Genomic DNA, 21,146 nt, shown 5'->3' with positions numbered 1-21,146 from the left:
GAAAACCCGAAGAACCACCCCCCCCCATCCCATGCCGGATATATTATTAAAAAAAAAAAAAAAATATTTTAATATTATGTACCTACGCGAGATGGAGGAGCGCGCGCAGTGCCGCGCACACACACACACACACACACAGTCATCACTCGTGTGGCAACAGCGTTTCTCCGAAATTAGACGAAAATTATACGGCCGGACGGGCGCGCGGCGTCTCCGATTTCTGGTGGTTAAAAATCCCATAAATCTCTTACTCGTGATGGTAAAGGTTAAAAAGACTATGTGCGCCGCAGCAGCAGTAAAAGACCAAACACACGTGTGGCGGTTTTTCGGATATTGCTTGCACGTTTCACACACTGCACCGAGCGGGGAAAAAGAAAAACGTCGTTTTCGAAACCGTTTTGCCCGACGCGCGTCATTATTAATAGGTCTCACTCTCTCTCTCTCTCTACCTATCTACTTACCTACCATCACGTAAATATATATTACATATATCATATGTGTGCTGCAGTAATATGCAAGCCGTGAGCGTATAATATAATATGACGTGCGTGTTGGTTGAACCTCTCGATGACCTCGAGGGGGAAAACGCGCGTGACACGGGGGGGTGAAAATAAAAAAGTAAATAAATATATGTATAATACCAAGCGCGCGTAGTGCATAAAAAGGGCGAGCGCGGAGAAAAAATAATAACACGCGCGCGCACCCCAAAACGGAATTCCGTAAACGAAGAAAATGTGTGTAAAAAAAAAAACCGTTTTCTGCCGTCGGCGGTGTATTATATACGTACCCCTTGGAGAGGCGGCGACGGCCCGAGAGGGGTCGACCGAGAGCAGCAGCAGCACGCGCGCGCGCGCTTTTGAAACGCGCGCACGCGCCCGACGTTTCCGACCCCCAAAACGGGGTGGCGGGCGGTGCGTGCGCGGTTTTTTTTCCGTCGATTTTTTTCGTTCCTTTTTTGCTGCGGGCCCCGTCGCACGCGCAGCATCCGAAGGGGGAAGAGAGAAAAAAAAAAAACGAGATTCGGTTTTGTTCGCGTTATATTTTCATTGTACGGTTACGGCCGACGGTTTGTTTGTCGTCCTCGTCCGTCGTTATTACTATGCCTATTATATTATTACACATTATTATTTTTTTTACCGCGTAATGCGGCGGCACGAGACACGCGACGCGTCTTGTTATTGGCCCCGGCCACGGCCATTTTCGAGAGCGATTTTTTTTTTAACGCTTAAAAAAACACATACACACGCTGCTCCCCTCGCCTTAACCCATTTTCCACGCGCCGCTGCCGCCATTTTGTCGAGGGGATTTTTTTACGTCCGGATGTAGTTTTTTTATACGCTCGGCATGTTCGTATCCATACAAGAGACTATGTATAAAAAAACGGTTCCCCCATATAATATCCGCTTCGGTATGATATTATTATTAACCGAAGGCCCATGGAACGGCCAATCGCGTGCGTCGAATGGAGGCGTTGACGGTAAAAAAAAAAATGATACAAAAAAAAACTTTAAGGCGAATAGAAGAATTTTCAGGGCGGAAAAAATGTACTACCGATTTGGCGATTTTGTGGCAAAAAAAACGTCATGTGCTGCCGCCGTTGGCATCGCGAATTCACCACCAACTGCCACCGCCGCCGTAGCCATAGTTTCGGATCGATCGAAATGTGATTGATAGAACACCGATTGACATAAATCGTCACGACAGTCGGACAAAGTTCATAATATTATAAGTAGCTACTTCAAATCCATTGCCATCAATTCAAAAAACGTATAATAATATTGAGATAAAAATGTAAATACACAATTCTGTAAAACTATACTGACTCCATAACCATAACGTAATCACCAATCACAACTAAACCATCCATTAATAATAATGTAAATACAATCGCGGGCTAATGACCCAAAGTCTTAATTCTCAATAAAAAAAAGAAGAAGATATATGTATATAATATATATACAATATATAATAATAGTATATATATATATATATATATATATAAGTACCGATTGCGTTCACTGAAAGACAGTTAACCAACTCGTATTTTTTTCACCACACACCATAATATTATATAGGTATAATAATGAAATAATAACTGCGGTATCCGCAGTGGTTTCATAAACGATGCGACAAAATTAATCCTAATATGAAAACGTTTTGTTGACATAATTTTAATTTGTATTTTCTCCGCATAAAGTAAAAAATAAAAATTATATAATAAATTATACAATGAATTATTCTCTACGAATACCCGTCCATATATTTTGTAATTATAAATTTCTAAAGCTGAGAGGTTTTTTCAAAAAGATTATTTTCCAAGCGTGTATGGGTATAAATAATAATTATTGGTTATCTTGATAAAGGTTCATATCAATTTGGTAGCAATTATAAACATCTCTCATCGGTTTCCTTCAATATGCATTCAATCTAATAACTTTCATAATTATAAATCATAATTAAAACACCATTAGGCCACCAATTTTAATTATTACGCTGTTACGAACGTTCAAAAAAATAATCTCTGGGAAATTAACTAAATTAAAACTACGGTATGATGGGTAATGTACTAATGTCCATTTGAAAATTTTAAGTTATCGAAGTAACGCAAAAAAAAATAACATATCAAAAACGTTTTTTGATTTATTTTTTCAAACTAAAAAATCACATAAAATAATTTTTTCACTCTCCAGTCGCTCGTCTACGAGGTAAAAGCGGATGGTGTAGTACATATTGATAAAGTTCGTTAATATTGTATTAAAAACTAAATAGTTATATAAGGTACTCTAATAATAAATTTAAGAACGATATCTATCCAAATTCAATATTACCATTACCTGGTTTATTTTCGGAATATTCTCCGAATATTTTGAAGTTTGTTTAATAAGAACCATAATAATATATAATTTGTGTCTACATTAAAGACCATTAAATAAAACGAATGTTGCAGACAACAGTTCCTAGAAATAAGTTTCGTCCAGGAATAATAATTCTAACAATTCTAACATTTTTAATCAAGTCAGGCATGAACCGAACCGTAATTAAATGAAATACGGTCGTATTATTAAGTGTATAATAATGTTTTATTTTTGTGAAAATTATGTATAGAAAAATAATTAATAGATTCGATTTTAATTGCTATTACCTAGATACACGACAATAGGACATTATTATCATAGGAATAAATAATTTTTTGAGATTTGATGTGGCTAAATTTAATCATCAGTAAAAACGTAGTAATCAATAGTCAATTTCTTCAATTATCTCCCAATAAATGTCCTCATTCTCTTATAGACACGTCATAATGCACTAAATGTGACTGGTACATAAAATAGTAAGTTTCACGAACGTCAGATTATTTAGTTCCACTCTCAAGATTCGGTTCAAAAAACATAATATAATATCATAAATGTGAAGTACAAGAACGCGATACACACAACAATAGGGAAGGTGGTAGGTAGTACACGGTGTTGTTATTGTTCAGCGTGTACATACGTTTATTTCCCGTCACAAAATGTAAACGCTAAACTCGTATTTTACAATTCTGCGAATTTCTTCTTTATACTCCTTCGGTGCACACACACAGACACACACTTTGACAATATAAAATAAAGCATACTTACATACTCCATTCCTTTTTGCGACCACCGTATATACCTATATATCATTATTATTATGGAAATAATGCGACGTTCACCGGCCGGGGCAGTCCTCTTTTTAAACCCCTTTTAACTCGGAAATCGTTTTGTTTACGTCTTCTCGGGTCGGTGCACCGTGCACGGCATCGAATCACTCGTTTTACACAGTACGACTGACAGCTATGGTTTTGGTATTGACAACCGTCAGGTACATGAAGAAATTTATCTCACGCACAGGTAGTCTCCGAACGACACACACACACACAAACGACTACCCACTCATAGACTCGTAGTCCTCGTGACGATGGTTAAACTCGATTATGTTTATTATTTTTTGGTCGTTTCGTACACAAATAGTCCACAACATTATTTTCGTCATGTTTATACTCGACAGAGAATAGAATCCGTTTTTGCTTTGCTACAAGTGCATATTAACACAATACTTTTTTTTGAATTAGTAATTTAATTGTGTCAAGTATTTTTACAATATAAATTACAATTCACGATTAATTATGTTAACAAGAATAATTTATTTTAACTCGAAAACAATATTTTGTGAGAGATCATGAAACGTGACTGGAGACTATTCATTATTTTCGTCGATAATTTCAACCGATCCATAAAATGGTAATAATTCCTATATTTAACTTTAACTATTAAAACGTTCCGCTTTAAAAACACAATATTATGAAAAAATTATATTTTGTGGGTTTTGTACGATTAATTACAATTCCTATTACTGAGGAAAATACACATCATTTATTGTGCGACGACGAACTCTTCGGGGCTTTGCAGTAAATTTCATGAGCAACGATGTGACGATAACAATAGGAAACAATATGCTGGTTGCAAAATCGTAGGTAGGTATATATTTAAAAAAAAAATGTTTTTTTGTTTTTCATTTGTAAACGTAAATACGTTTATTCTCTTCAAACAAATATTATATGATAAGTATGATAATTATTAAACTTTTTGGCACATAATATTTTTATTATACATAGTACATGTAGTATTTTTCAACTATAAATAAAATTAGATAATCTAAATAAAAGAATACAAAAAAAAAATCTTTCAATTTCACCTATGTTTACATAGAGATATTTATTTACATAGTAAAACAGTTCATTATAAGAGTACCTATACATAATATAATAAACCGTATATTAAATTTATATATATAATATGTCATATAAAATATGACGTTAGAGTGACAAAAACACGTTAGATTGCTAAACAGAGATCAGACTTAAGGCCTCTTCACACCCGCAGTATATTATATATTTATATATAACTGTTTTGTTACACGAGTGCGACGGCAAAATCTCGTTAAAGATGGATATTTTAATTATTACATAACATATATGATAGTTTGTTACAATTAGTTATTACAATCCAAGACGGCATTTTCAAGATTTTTTTTAGTCTTAATTAAAATCACAGTATGAGGGAGGAGTGAGGATGATTACGAACAATCTATCTAATCACAAAAATGACAAAAATTTAGACATACTTAAAAATATTATTGGTTACCTATAACAACGGGTGTTACATCATTGTTAATGCGTTTACATTAAAATATAATAATTATTATGTAGTGCAACGATACATATAATTATGAAATCAATATTTACAGACTTAAATTTTCACATCTCTAAGAATTAGTCCTCATGCATATGAAAAGACGCATGCACGGGGATTGAACACAGTGCGATTACAAAACATACACAGATGACTTAAACAGTTTCGCCGATCTCGCACTGAGTAGAATCCCGCCCACGCGCCATACAGACGGGCATATTTTGGAGAGACGTGAGGGTAAGATTGACTAGATCTTCCATTAATGCCGTGATCGAGATTTTTTTAAGACATTCAAGCACCAACAATAAAATTTATATACTTTTTTACTTTAAACATGTACAATTTAAAAAACTAAAAAAAAAACGCCTTCTCGGCAGATCAGTTTAATTTAATTTACACTTAAATAAATAATTTGACGATATTCCGTCGTAAAACAACCTTATCACAACAAACATAAAAAATCAATAGTATTTTTTTTTAATTTTTAATAGTATCTATCATAAGTGTATAAGTATACACGATACTAAACTATAGTATACGAGGAGAAAATAGGGAACGACTAGATTAAACAATAAAAAATAATTGAGTAAATGAGGTATTACGGTATTTAAACGTAAAAATTCAATATTTGTTATTATTAAGTCCATGTCGGGTAATTGGAAAAGTTAAAAATGTATTTTTAAAGATTATAAAATTTACATGTAAAAAATTAACTAATAATTTGTGCTTAACTGTGAGGATACGAATTAAATATTTTTAAATCACTCAAATTGGCAAGGCTTTCATTTCTCGAAAATAAAATTGAAACATAATTCAAACTTTATTTCCAAAAAAAAAAAAAAAAAACGAGAAAAAAATATTTAAAACGATAAACAATTCAACAACTATTATTATTTAAAATGATACTACTAGATATACTAAATGATCACGATATGAAAAATCGGTAACAGACTCTTAAACGTTGACGAGTTAAAAAGTCAACGTTTAAGAACCGGAACCGATCGAAAACACCGGTCACGTATACAAATCAAAATTGTTTTTAGTTCTGAGGAGCCAAAAACCATTTTGATTTGTACGTGTGTGTCTGGCGCGACTGCACAATTAGGGGAGGGGAAATTATAGTTATTAATAAGAAGGAGGTGTATAATAATATAGTACCTATGTAACCATTACTTTATATTCTTAATCTGTTTTCTTTTTTTCTTACGATAAATCCTATATTACATACCTTAAGGGTCAATTATTGTTTTAAAATTTGTACTCTATTATTTCGTATCTTAACTGCAGCGGCGATGCAACTCCTCATTGCAGCTTAACTGTGCGGAACGCGCGCTATGTGAGCGAAAAATGAAAACTTATCTGCCGTTATCTCGCCGCATAGGTTGCACGCGAAGGGGTCCCTGAAACTATGGAAACCCATGTGCATCGAGTACATGATGTTCTCCTTGAATATTATATCGCAATGGTGGCACACGTGCGTCTCGTCTTCCTTGTCTTCTTTTTCGGGCGTCGAAGACGACGACGACGTCTGCTGCTGATGGTAGTGGTGGTGATGATACGGTTGAAATTCAACCTTAACCGGAATCGATGTGTCCTCCGCCGTTCCTCCTCTTGACTCACTGCTACAGTCCATAGGTACCGCAGGTGAATCCGGAACAACCACCACCGGCACCGACTTGGACTGCGGTTCGGTGGCCGGACGCTCTAGTTTGCACGCGATCCCCTTGCGCCGGCTGCTGCCCGCGGCGCGTGGAGCCACAGAGTCTCTGCTCAAGTTCAACGGCCCCGACTCGATGGCCAAGACGACGGGCGGGGGTGAAGGATCTGCGACTGCCAATACCGGTACCTGTGGTTCGGGCGTCCGGTCACCGCCGCTACCACTGCGTCCAGCCAATTCCACTTTGAGCACGTCATCAGAGTGGTATTGATGCCCGCGTTTATGGTAATGATTGTTGTGTTGTTGTTGGTTGTGGTACTGTTGCACGTCCATCTTATCGTCGACCGACGAGGAGTTGTTATTATTGTTGTTGTTGTTCTTGATGGCCAGGTATTCGGCGGCCTGGTAGTCAACCATCTCCATGGAGCGCTTGGTGATCATTGAATACATGAACGACTCGGCCGATGTCGGGTAAGTGACTTGGGCGCATCCGGACGAGGGCATCTGCAACAGCTGTTGCATCGAGTAAGGTGACGGGTGTCCACCGCTGCTGCTGCCGCCGTCGTCCTGCGACGAACACACGGTCATAGACTGCTTGGGTTGTTGCTGCTGGTGCTGTTGCTGGTACGGGTTGTGCCGGTTTTGTTTCTTGTTCTGCCGCGGCCCCCGCCGGTTGCCCACCACGTCGATGACGATGTCCGGGTTCGGTGTGCCGTCTGGGTTGAGCGGCGTGGCCGGCCGGTGGTCGCGCTTCTTCAGGTGCTGCTTGAGACTGTGCATGTACTTGGATGCGTACCCACAGTCGTAACACTGAAACTGGAACACGTTCGAATGCGACTTGAGATGCGATTGAAGCATCGACTTGCTCACGCACTTGTAGTCGCAGTCCGGGCACGTGAACGGCTTGGCGCCCGTGTGGTTTAGCAGGTGGTATTCGTAGTGGTGTTTTAGGTCGGTGGCGAACTCGCAGTTCGGGCACTCCAGCAACTGTTCAGGTTTGATGTGAGTGCGAATGTGCTTCCAGTACTGCACCTTTTCCGTGCACTCCAGCCCACAGTGTTTGCACTTGTGCTTTTTCGGTTTTTGTTCCTTGTTGTTGTTATTGTGGTTGTTGTTATTGTTGTGCCCACCAGTACCGGACCCCGGACCAGACGGTTTAGGGATTTTCAGGTCAAAGTCTTCGCACCCGGACAAGTCGCGGTAACTGGACGTCGGCGAGCTGGCCGTACTCCGGCCTTCTGAATCTTCTTGTAAGTGATCAGTGCCTGACTGGAGGTGATTGGACGCAGCGTGATGGTTGAGGTGATGATGGTGATGGTGTTCAAGCGGACGTGCGAGATCGTACGATGAATGGCTAATAATTGGCTGGTGTTCGTTTTCCAAAAACATTGTTCTTCTGCAAAACGACAAAGAAACAAAACGTTTTTAATAGATTTAATAAGCGTATATATTATAACGCACGGCAGGCGAAATACTTGTTCGAATTGATTTTTAAGGGACGCGAAGGGGAAAAAATCGGAAAAAAATCGAATAAAATATAAGTAAGAAGAAAGAAAAAAAGCCCCGGCGAGTTTTAGGGCGCATGACGTCGTCATCGCGTACATATATATATATATATATGACCATCGAGGAAAGAGAAGCGATGATTGCCGGTATTGATTGAACCGAGGGGCGCAGTGTGAAAGAAGGCCAAGCGAGCGGGTAAAAAATCGTTTTCGCCGCAAGGGTCGAGTTTTTCATTTTTGTTTTCACCGCCGCGGTGTGCGCGACGGCGGTGCGCGCGGGGCGGAAAAATGGCCGACTGTTCCCTGGACAAAACAAAAAGCCATAAAATAAATGCCTCTTCAAGCACGGGGCCCCTCTTTCTAATGAATAAGGGAAGGGGGGGATGATCGGGATAGAAACCACCACCGCCGTGCATACTTTTTTCCTTCTTTTTTTCCTGTTACCGCCACCACCCCCACATTTCATCACCCAGTACGTCGTACTCCGAGTGTCCTACTCCTTTTTCTTTCTCGGAATCGTCTCCGTCTGTGTGTGTGTGTATGTGTGTGAGGTTCGAAGAAAATGGTTTTCATTTGAGGCGAGAGAATGAGATGGACGAGTATGTAAGAAGAGCACAGAATAAATACGCACGCGAGGGGGAAAAAAATAAGTAAGGAAAAGTGAGAGCTTTCTCGCTGAAAATTGAACATTATTTTTACGATTTATATTTTTCGGCTGGAAATTGGAATCTCGACAAACTGTAGCTATGTATTCATATCTTAAATAAAAACTTACGAAATCGTAAATAAGTTGTTTATGAACCTTATGTGTTACAAATGTCACCACATTTAATTTTATTGTCGTTAAATGCATATTCAATATACGTAAATATATAAAATTAATTTAATAAATAAATATAGCTAATGTATACTTGTATTCGTTTCAACTATTCAATTATTTTTAGGTAGGTACTTTATTTTAAAATTGTAACCATTGTTACATCAACAATATTTCAATGAGATCAGTTTTAGTTTTCCAATAGTTAATAATAACTACTAAATTCATAATTTTTGTTTTTAGATTTGAAAATGTATAATTATAAAATAATTGATCATACCTGCCTATTATATTTTTGAACCTTTTTAATCTAAGACTTCTATAATAAAAATTGGTAACGATATAATTTAAGATAGTTTTATTTAATTATTTAATTTCTGTTGAATTAAATTTATTAGGTTGGTAAGTATATTTAATTTATTTATTAATATTAGGTATCAATTGTATATAACAAAAAGACAACGGTATATAGACGTACAGTATTTAGCATTAGTCAGCAATTATAATTCATTGGTTAAATTATCAACAGTTTCAATTAACCATCTGTTTGAAAAAAATTGGGTAGTAGTTAGGTAATGTTCAAACAACACTTAAATTATTAGATCCATTTTTAATACATTTTTATATTAAAAACGACAATTAATACTAAACGGATGAGTATCTTGATGATTGTTCAACAATTACAACATTACAATATTGCTTACTTACACTTAAATAAAAACCATAATATATTAATTTGTGTCAAAATATTTCATTTCTTTCTTCCTCACCCTCAAAAACAAAATAGGGAGTAGATATTGTAATCCGCAATAATTGAGGATTAGTCAGATTTCATAACAATTTAAAAACATGGTACATTTTAAAATACATGTATACTTTTATTCATTGTTATAATACAGGTCCATATAATATTGGCTAAAAATGTAAACGACGATAAGAACTTACGTTTCGTTGAAAATATACCTATATATTGTGGTTTTTTTTTTTTTAAACAACTATTCCCGTTGGAAATGAAACACATTAAGTCGTTAATGAGTTGCCTGCCTGAAATAAACACCGTTCTAACTTATCAGTAATGCCGTTTGAAAAAAACAAGCCGAACCGGTGTTTGGTTGGCTTTTTTTATCTATATATAATACGTAACCACTGCATGAGAGCTTTTAAATTAAATCGGTTATTCTTTATCCACAGGGAATTTCGTAATTATTAAAAATAAATTGTACGAGTTGATCTGTAGATTTTAAATTGACATAGATTGAAATAGGTATACATTGCAAAAACAAGATAACGTACACATTTTCAATTAAATCATTGTACCTACCTAATAGAGAAAAAATATATTTTTTTTTAAATTATTTGAAGTGAACATAAACATGATATTTATTCAAAAAGGAACCGACAATATTTTCAATCGAACAAATAATGTATTTTGTAAGTCCGTCAAAAAATCCTATAGAAAATTGAGTGTGCGCCGTGCGCACACTTATAAAGGGTTAATTGTGATTGGTAAACCCCTTCTGTTTAATCAACTCCCTCTATATAAAACCATTAATTTAGAGATTAATTGAAATTGTTTGATCAAAAGGGTGTCTATCACTAAAGTACAATTGAAGTCTCATATATAGGAATTAATTTATATCAATACTTGACGTAACTTAGACATGGCAGAGATCACCCGCACAAAAAAACAAACAAAATTACGATTCCAATAATAATTATTACAATACAAATCATAAATGTTAACTTACCGTTTAAGTGTGTGTTTTCTATGACGATCGATCAACAATAATTCATTTGTCGGTCGAGCCGGTTGGTAAGTGGTAGTGAGGCGAGTGTGACGTCTTGAGCACTGCGATGGACGATTTTCCTCTAGTTTTTTAAATCGTTGATACCGTGGTCGGTGATTGATACGACATCGGAGCGCAATTCAAAATTAACAACATTTTGACGACGACAAAAAATAAATAATATTCAAGTGGTATTAAATCCACCTAAGTCTAAGTCGCGAAGACCGCAAAGTATCTCGAGCACTAAATATTTATAATTTATTTTAATATTATAAATACGAACGACGAGCCTCTACAGAATAGGTGCCAATGTTTTGTTTCTAATGTTTCGTACAAACAATAACAGAAAAATACGAAGTGAAATCAAATAAAAATCAAACGTTTAAGCGAAATCCCGCACGTGACCGACACTCAAAAAGCGCACAAGTACAACTGAGAGTCACAGCACGGACCGGTCTGGACGTCGCGTCGGTGGCGGCGATTATTGCAGGTTCATCTGCCGCCGCGGGCTCGGTTAACCTACCCCAACGGATGGACGACGTCGACCCCCTCCGCGGCGTTCTAGGGTCGCCGACGGCGCACGACGGTACACGACGCCTGGCGACTCGATACACGCCCACCGAAACGCGCTCGCGAGTGCGTGTCGGTTTTTTTTTTCTCCTCTACCACTTTTTCTTTTTTTACTTTTACCCGTCCGTACGAAAGGATTGGACCGGGCCCCGTAATTGGGTGTGTTTTTACCGCCGCCTCTCTGTCAATAGAAATGCGCTGACGTAAAACGATATTATCATAACGCGTACGTACCTACCTATGCAGTACGTATAATATAGGTGCCTGTACAACATATTTTATTATTAATATTATTGTGTAATTATATGCAGTTAATATTGGCGTTGTACGGTTTATTTATATTTTTTTTATTCAAAGCGCGTCCGAACGAAACGGGACGGTTCGAATCAATTTAAAAAGTAAACGTTTCGCCACCGGCAAACAACCATATTATAGTCACGCCGTAACGTATCCTTGTAATTATTACAAATAGATGCAGCCACACAAATATAATATTATATATATATATATACAACACCACCAGGGATATATAAGTGCATATTATAATATATTCTTTAGTATGAATAGTGTGTATGATATGAATGAGAATCGTTATGAAATTGCGAGATGATGCACGCGACAGATGAAGCAAAGCGTATATAGATACGTGCGAACGGTAAAATTAAAGAGCTAAATACTACATAAGGACGCATCGATAAATTATGGTGTGTTCTATGAGACATTCGGCGACATATTGCGATAATTTACAAACGGATTTGTTTCCTTTTGGCTGAACGCACCAAGTTAAATAAACGTTTGCAGAATACATATACCCGTAATATAGTTGCCATGGTTATCGCGCTGTGCTTGTCTGAAAGAATCATGTTTAAAAAACAAATTTTAAAATGTCTATTAGCAATTTTATTTATACAATAAAAAAAATACCAAAACTCTATTTACACTGCACGGTTGATGAACATTTAAAATATTAAGAACAATGGAATATTCTGAATCACAACAGAATTAGAAGGCAATCATGCAAAATAAAACCTCATGTATCGATCATTAACAACATAAATTATTTATTTTTATTAGGGAAACTATAATTATTTTACATCTTTGATCAAATTTCAAAAATACATGATTGTATATTTTATGTGTGATAATGACTATTGTTAATTTTTTAAATAGCAATTAAATTATTTTCTACGAGCACCAACCTGGTGATTAGAAATAAACTTGGGTTTCGTAAAGGGTTGATCAAAATGGTTATATATTTAAATTTTAACACCTATGATGTAAATCAATATATTTATACCTTATAATATCTTATTCTATATATTATAACATTATGAATTTGAATTGCGAAACTTTTTTATACAATAAAGTGATTATTATTATGGTTAAAAACAAGTTGAGTAATCGGAATTTCCGAATTATAAATATTCATTATACTATTTATACCTATGGCCTATGGGTGATTAATTAGTTTCTAAATAACATAAAATCTGTTTAAAAAATGCCAATAGTAGGGATACATTACTACTACAATATTGTCAATAGTACAATGGTTGTTGGTTGTTACTTGTTAGTAAGAATGTAGGATGATACTCTAATTCTAGATGTAACGTGTTGTAACAACTGCGGGCAATTACAATTTTTGAAAGTAATTTATTTTCGTTAATTAAATATTCGAATAGTCTACCTACCTAATACTATAAGTTTAAAATACTTAGAAATTTTAAAACATTCTTAATGTACTCATAATGTGAACAATACATTGCAATTATGTAATGATACGTAGGTATAAATATACGATAAATATGTAATATTCACAAAATAATTATTTTTTAATTATAACAGAATAAAGCATGGGTCGACAACCCACGGCCTTCATTGCAATGTATGTGACCTGTGAGTAAAATTTATAATTTTGATATAAATTACGGACTAAAATAGTATGGACAGGAAACTGCGGATTAAAACGTTGATTGTTTGTAGCCATTGGAGATACCTATTACCTTTAGTTAATTGATAAACTATACATATAATATGATACTATGTATACATTTTTGTTTTAAATAAAATAAAGTACATTCAAATTTCAAATTGTGGTCCATGAAAAATGTTATTATTAAAATTTGTTATTAATTTACCATTGACATCAACAAGGTTGGATCTCTAGTATAGAATATTGACCTATATCGAGTAAGAAGTGCATATTGTAATATTGCATTTTGGTAAAAAATATAATTGAATATTAGACATGGACAAAATCAATGGCTATAAACCCACAAAGCTTGATTATATTTGAATAAAAACCATGTACCATATACCTGTAATTAAGAAGTATTTACATAATGTAAGTATTGGTATATATATTTAAATCTTAAAATTGGTATTTTATAAAAATTATTTTAACTATAACTTTATTGTATTTTGTATACAAAATTGAATATTTGAATTAATAGAAATTTTAAATATTACCTAATCGTTTTATAGTTACTGAATTATTATTTACCTACATTTTACTTTTACCTAACTATAATTCTGGTATCTATTTGTTTGCATTTATTGTATGAAAACACTTTTCAAACAAAATATGTTTCAATAAAAGTTAAAAAAAAAAAAAGTATTTGCCTGTACCAGATACCAATGTTCTAATATTAAATATTCTATCATATAAGTACCTACACTACCTATATAAGTTAATGACTTATTGTTGTTTGTTATAACCTTAGATATTGATATCTTATATAGTTACATATAAATAAATATTTACAACAATATTATTGGCTTAGTATCAGGTTTTTAAAATAATTTTTATTTTTCCACAAGTGTTTTAATTAGTTTAAATCTTTCGCTCAAGATAAGACAAATTTTTACCTTTATAAATGTATAATTAAAATTGTATTTTGTTGCAAACAATTTAAATATGATATTTGTTCTTAATAAGATTATAAGACCAAACTCACCAATGTGGTATATATTGGTAACAAACATAATAAATTATAATATTATACGGTTATACCTAATAAATAATAGAAATATTAAATGTTTTATACCTATTTAAATTTCAAAACAATTTCTTAAATGCTTACACATAATAATAATAATATATATTATATATATAGTTATTATTGCAGCTTAATAATTTTAAAGCGATTGCTATATTTACTTCTTACAGATATTTGTCGTTAACTAACTAAATAAATATTATAAATACTAATTTGTTTTAATGAGCATTTTGTTTAATTTTGAATCATTTAAATTTAAATCTATATTTTTTTAACCTACTGAATTATTAATTTCTCTTTACTTTCCTCCTATGAGGTAACTAAAAAAATTATAAATTACAAATTGTGGAAACTAAAATATTTTTTTATTTAAATTTTTGAAAAGACGAAAACTGTAAGATGTTTTTATTGTAATATATTTAATAAAAAAATATGTGAGATAATAAAGTAGATAGTTTGCCAAAATATTAATAATACATTATTATTTTTAATATACATTCCGTAAAACATTATATAAAATATTTTAAATACATTAGGATAGTACATATTTTTTTAATTAACATGTATTCATATATTATAATAAGATGACTTAAAATAACTATTGTATAGGTAATACATTTAGTATCTAATTTTTATAATTAATCGAATTGATTATATTTTAATATTGTTACTCTACTAACCTATACTTACATTTTAATTTTACGAAAAAGATAACTCTGAAGATGGAAACGTTTTTTCTTTTGCTTATTATTTTTTTTTTTTATCGATCATATTTGACATCAGCAGCAAAGACCATTAGTCACAATTAGTTTTTGCTTATATCATATTCATTATTTTGTAGCATATAAATTGAAAACTGACAAAAAAATGAGAAATCCTGTTTATAATTGAAAAATTAAATATTTATAAGTACACGACAACATGAATTATTGTTGGTACAATATTATTAGGTCGACAAACAAATAAAAATAAAAATAATCTAAATACTAATATGTATCATTTTTTTCAGTAATCAATATTAACGATAAATTGTATGTACTATATTTTATTAGATAAAAAATCTAGGTTAATAATTGATATTTATATTTATATAAATTTATACATGTTATATATGTTAGAGATAAACATATTAGTCCTAATATCTACAGGTATTTCAAAAAGTATATTATTAGTATTACCATTACATCAATTGATTTTGATTATTCTTGTCACGTATCATATAAGGGTTTTCACAGGAAATAAAATATGCAGGGATAGTGGATAGATCATTCTTAACTCCCAGAATGTGTTAAAATTGTTGGTCAGGGTTCAGAGGGTTGAGAAGTGCTAATTGGTTCCGAAGGAGTTCTTGGCGGATATCATATCTAAAAAATCAAGATAAAATTATATTCCTTTAAAAATTGTCTTAAATATGAAGTAAAAGTATATAAATTATATTTATTAAGGTTTAATGTATTATGTATATTCTTAGGAGTTAGGGTGGAAGAGAAACGGGAAAATTATTATATAAGCACATAATAGTTTTTGCAGTCAAATTTTCTATTACCGCCCATTATAAACCTGGAAAATGCTACTGACTCGTATTTCAATACTATATTAACAGTGATAAACTCTAGTGAAATTTTAATGACACATAAAACACATTTTAGTTTTAAGAATCAATGCAATACATACATATAATTAATAGTTTTCTAAAGTAAACACTAAATGTCTAAATACTACAGCAGACAATTTGTTAATAGGTTTGTTATTGATAAACTCTTAATTGTTAGCAGGTATTTTGTTTTTGTAATTAACAAAAAAAAAAAATAGTAATTAAACGTAAAACAAAATATTAAAATTTAAACGAATTAATACATAAGTACTAACTATAATAGTTTATATTCATACTTATTAGTTTTTATTAACTAACAGTGATATATACTTAGGTAGTCTACTAGATAATATATAAGTTATATTAATATAATAATAATGCGAAAATAACCTGCAATTTAGGATATACTAAAAGTATAAACCTTATTTTGCTAGTCAGCTCAACTAACTATTAATTACTTCAAACTTTTTTACTCGGTGAGCATATTAAAATTAAAAACTCTTTGCTTGTGTATAATCGCATTTACCGTTTATTGTTTAATAAGAAAAAAATATATGCAATACAAATTATCAAGAGGTGCAAATTTTTAACACATGTAATGACATGCTGTTATTTACAAAAGTGTGAAATGTAATTGAAATTTTTTGTATACTAGCTCTATAGACTATAATTAGTGTATTTCTCCTCAACTTAAAAAAATACTATAGTTTTGTTTAATCACCACAATATGAAAACAAAACATTGATTAGTTATCAAGTAACCGTAATCTCATTATCGTCTATCGCGTGATTTTAACATCATATTCAATTAACAATGATTTTAAATTAATTATAGTTGGAAAAATTCATATTCAGATTAAGATTTAAAATGTTATGCCACAATAAACAATAATAATATAATATATGTATATTATGTTTAAATGTTCCTAATAAAACCAAACTAACAGTCAAATTTGATGCTTCACAAAACAAAAAAATGCATACTATCTACAACAAAAATGTTAGTCCTATATAGCTAGGTATTTGAATCATCTTTCATTAGAGAAAAAACTTAACTTTTATATTATATAGTTTATGTATAGTTTTCTACTAATAAAAACGTTATACATATTCATATCACATATGCAACTCTAATGTAATATAAGAGTATACAACCATCGTAGTCATTCCCAAACTTCCAATACATCCTTTCAAAAAAAAATCTTGCCTATCTAAATATTGCCAAGAAATATAAAAGACTGAAATTAAATGGTACTGTGATTTATTATGTGATTAAATCAACGCTTGATGCCAAAAAAAAAAATCCTTAAAAAAACCATCAAATAATGTTATAGATTTTAATGATAGGTATAATAGTGTCGTGTCTACTTAATAATAACTCATAAATAATGAGGAATTAACGTATTGTATTTCTCATTAATATATATAATAAACGTAACCATGTAGGTAATATATTATTAAGTATTTACGAATATTTTCTGTATTATATTAATTTATTATTAAAATAATCGAAAATAAAAATAAATATTATAAACACAACTGAATAATCAAAAATAAGTGTTTTTATATTTAAGCAATAAATATTTAACAATTGCACAATAGATATATCCATATTACATATACCTAGGTACATATCATAAAAAGTATAATAATATATATTTTATATTTATTAATATGTAGTTTATTAAGTATATAATATTTATGAATAATTCATTTCAACAACTATAGTTTAGTGTGAATATATGTATAGAAAATAAAATAAGACTGTATGAAATTATAATTTTCAAATTTTGTTATTATGTGATCGATCATTTTATAAAATGATAATTCCTAATACCTAGTTAATTATTAATATTGGCTAATAGTCAGTAGGTACTAAAAATACTCTTAGATTAAAAATCGTTTTAAAATATATTTTTGCAAATATTGTCAGTTGCCTATTTGTTTTTATTTGAAAATTGATTAAATGAAAGTTAAATTTCTTATTGAGACGTATCTAAATGATCCGAGTTATTTATTAAATATTACAGGAAGATTAAAATACGATTATCAATTAAGTAGGTATTATGAGAATATGACATTTTTAAACCATTTTATTATATTATGTCATTATGCATGTATAGTGTATACATATAATAAATATAAGTATATGATTACGATTACGATAATAATATTATTATCTTGAGTTATAGTTAAGTTTTAAAAATATTATACTCTTTATCAGTCGAATATGTAAACGTGGTTCGATAGAATTTCGGCATGAAATAAAATAACACTAAATATAACTCCAAGTGGCAATCCTTTTGCATCACATACCGCAGTTTACACGATCCAAGTTGTAAATTCCTTCTTTTCCTTTCTTATTTTGAAATACTAAACAAATCTTTATCGTATCCAGCAAGAAACCATGAATAAGGATGTTTATTTTATTCATATATAATATTCATTATTACTTTATTTTTGACCACGTGTACCTATAACTAAATGCTTTTGACAGGTCCCGCTTGTAATGCAATAAAATCATATAAATGGGTGTACCGTACATAAACGATTACAAAAAAAAAAAAAATGAAGGACTGAGTAAAAAAAATATTCCGGGCATATGTAAAAAAAAAAATAAAGCATCAGTCCCCCTCGACCTTGTATTCTTTCATCCCCATTGGTTGTAACACACATTTATTATTATAGAAGGGTTGTTTTTTTTTCCTTTCCCAACCTGCATAATGAACTCGGGGACGTAAAAAAAACCATCTACCAATGATCATCAACGTTTCTTTTTTCACTCCCATCATAAAATATAATATCTATTTTATAAAAAGGGTTTGAACAAAAAAAGTAGAACGCAGTCGTTATGATGAAAAACGACTTATAACAGGGTGCGTGTATATTCATATTACAGAGAAATCGTTTTGAAGCGCACATGTATACGTATCAATGTATCATGTAATACAATAATATATGTAATTATTCGACTATTAGATTCACATTTGCGATTTACTGCATTTAATCGACAAATGTGCACATATATACAATATACTCATTTATAATTTATATACGTATACAATAATTATAAATTATATGCTGGTGCAAATCGTTAGTACCGTTTTTGTGCTAATGTTACCAGAATCTAATAAAAGAAATAAAAATCCACTAACGTAACGATGGGTGATTACTAATTTACTAATGAGCTAGTTCGAAAAAATATGAAGAAACCGGCGTCTCGTAATAATCAGCTAATAATCATGTATTATGTGAGGGAATATTACTGCATTACAGGGTACAGGTAAAATGAATTGTTTACAGACCGGGACAGCGTCATAGCGGTAACCTTAATTTGAATAAAATGTTTGCAATAATAAATTAGATGCATGGTAGCATACTTAATATACCTCATTTTTCTTATAGAAGTGAAATTATTAACCGTAAAAGGTCGAAATTGCGCTTCACAGATGTACCAAAACGGCAAATTCCTCGGTATGCAGTGTTTCTATTATTTTAGGTAATAATTATAATTTAATTGTATTTTATATGTAATCATTTGTTTTAGGTAACACTAAATTTTTCAAATCGATTACGTTAGAATAGATCACGTCTTTGTAAACTACCCCTGGCTTGATTACGAATTTATGATGGATTAGAATTATGTTTTTTAAGTTTATATTATATGATTAAAATCATTCAATTACTTGATTTATTTTTTAAGATTTATTTTTAAATATTAAAAAATAAACTCAATAATATTATTATTTTACTGTATTACAATTATAACGATTATTAAATTATGAAAATAGAGTTTTAACAAATCAAAATTTTAATAAATTTAAAATGAAAAACTAAAATAAAATTTTGTTTATATTACATTTGGAGGGCTCTCATTCAGTTAATTTAAACATTAAAGCCATATAAGCTGTCCAGCTTAGCAAAAGTTACTTTTAAAAAATAGACCTACTCAAATATGGTATTAAAAATAGACATAGCTATTTATAAAGTACAAGTTTTCCTGCACATGCGCGTTCTAGAAGAGATACAAATTTATTTTAAATGTTTCTCGACGTAAATGGATAATTCTTATTTAGGTTCACCAAGCATGTCAACAAAATCACGGAATAATATGTTACGTAATCCAGTCGAGAAATTTAGTTGTGTTACCTGAAAAATGATTATACTGTCACTGCATGTCTGATATTTATATATTAGATTAGGTATAAACACTGTTGAAATGTTGTATAGTTCAATAAATAATAAACTTACGTATGCAAATTACCTCAATTGCTTCATTATCTTAATATGTTCTCATCACGTTACTCTATACATTAAGAACAAAAATAAAGTTATGCTTAACTAAAAATAACAAATATAATAGGTAAGTACTGTATATAAATTATAAGTTTATATAATATTAAACAATTTATGAAAAAAATACAAGGTTTGCTTTAATTAAGATGGAAAAGAGAATTTTTTTTTTTTTCGATCAAGAATTTGGATGCTACGAGGCACGAATTACGATAAACTCGAAAAAAATAGCCGGTGGGTGCGTGGTTGACGACCTAGAACGGCTAGAACCGATTAACGTATAATTATATTTAACAATATTAATCAGCATTTTTTATCAATATATTTGCAAAAGTTACCTTGCCTAAGTTATCTATATCTTTGACTTTTATATCGCAGTCGTCTATCGTAGATTTAAACCTTTCCCAAATATCGCATGCAATTTGTTGAAGCGACAACTACCTACTATTCATCACCTATTCAACTAAAATGTAAACCTAGTACTCAAGATGTCCCTGTTAACCTGCAGTATTTAATATTAGGAAGTTAGACGTTAGATCGTAGCCCGTTGGAGATGTAATCGAAATTTCAAAGACCAATTAGAGCGTGCTATGTCAGATTTTTATTTTATTTTGAAATAGATAAGTATGTATAAGCAGATATAAGTTATAAATTATAAAATCATACACTGCTTTAATGAGTTCATATTTTGTAGCCTTTGATTTTCAGTTCATAT

The 21,146-nt window shown here is 31.6% G+C and overlaps 1 protein-coding gene across 1 annotated transcript; it reads right to left on the bottom strand.

Moving 5' to 3' along the window:
* Window positions 1-4,539: 4,539 nt before the first annotated feature.
* Window positions 4,540-11,478, bottom strand: hb (zinc finger protein hunchback). The gene is made up of 2 exons (XM_015519837.2): window positions 10,941-11,478; window positions 4,540-8,266 (listed from the first exon to the last, which is right to left on the bottom strand). The coding sequence occupies exon 2, from the start codon at window positions 8,257-8,259 to the stop codon at window positions 6,526-6,528; it is 1,734 nt and encodes a 577-aa protein (XP_015375323.1). The 5' UTR covers window positions 8,260-8,266; window positions 10,941-11,478; the 3' UTR covers window positions 4,540-6,525.
* Window positions 11,479-21,146: the final 9,668 nt, after the last annotated feature.

Source organism: Diuraphis noxia, unplaced genomic scaffold (assembly GCF_037042655.1).
Source record: "Diuraphis noxia isolate RWA-SAM2 unplaced genomic scaffold, SU_Dnox_SAM2 contig0003, whole genome shotgun sequence".
Classification (NCBI taxonomy): Eukaryota; Metazoa; Arthropoda; class Insecta; order Hemiptera; family Aphididae; genus Diuraphis; species Diuraphis noxia.
This window is presented reverse-complemented; position numbering and strand designations above follow the sequence as displayed.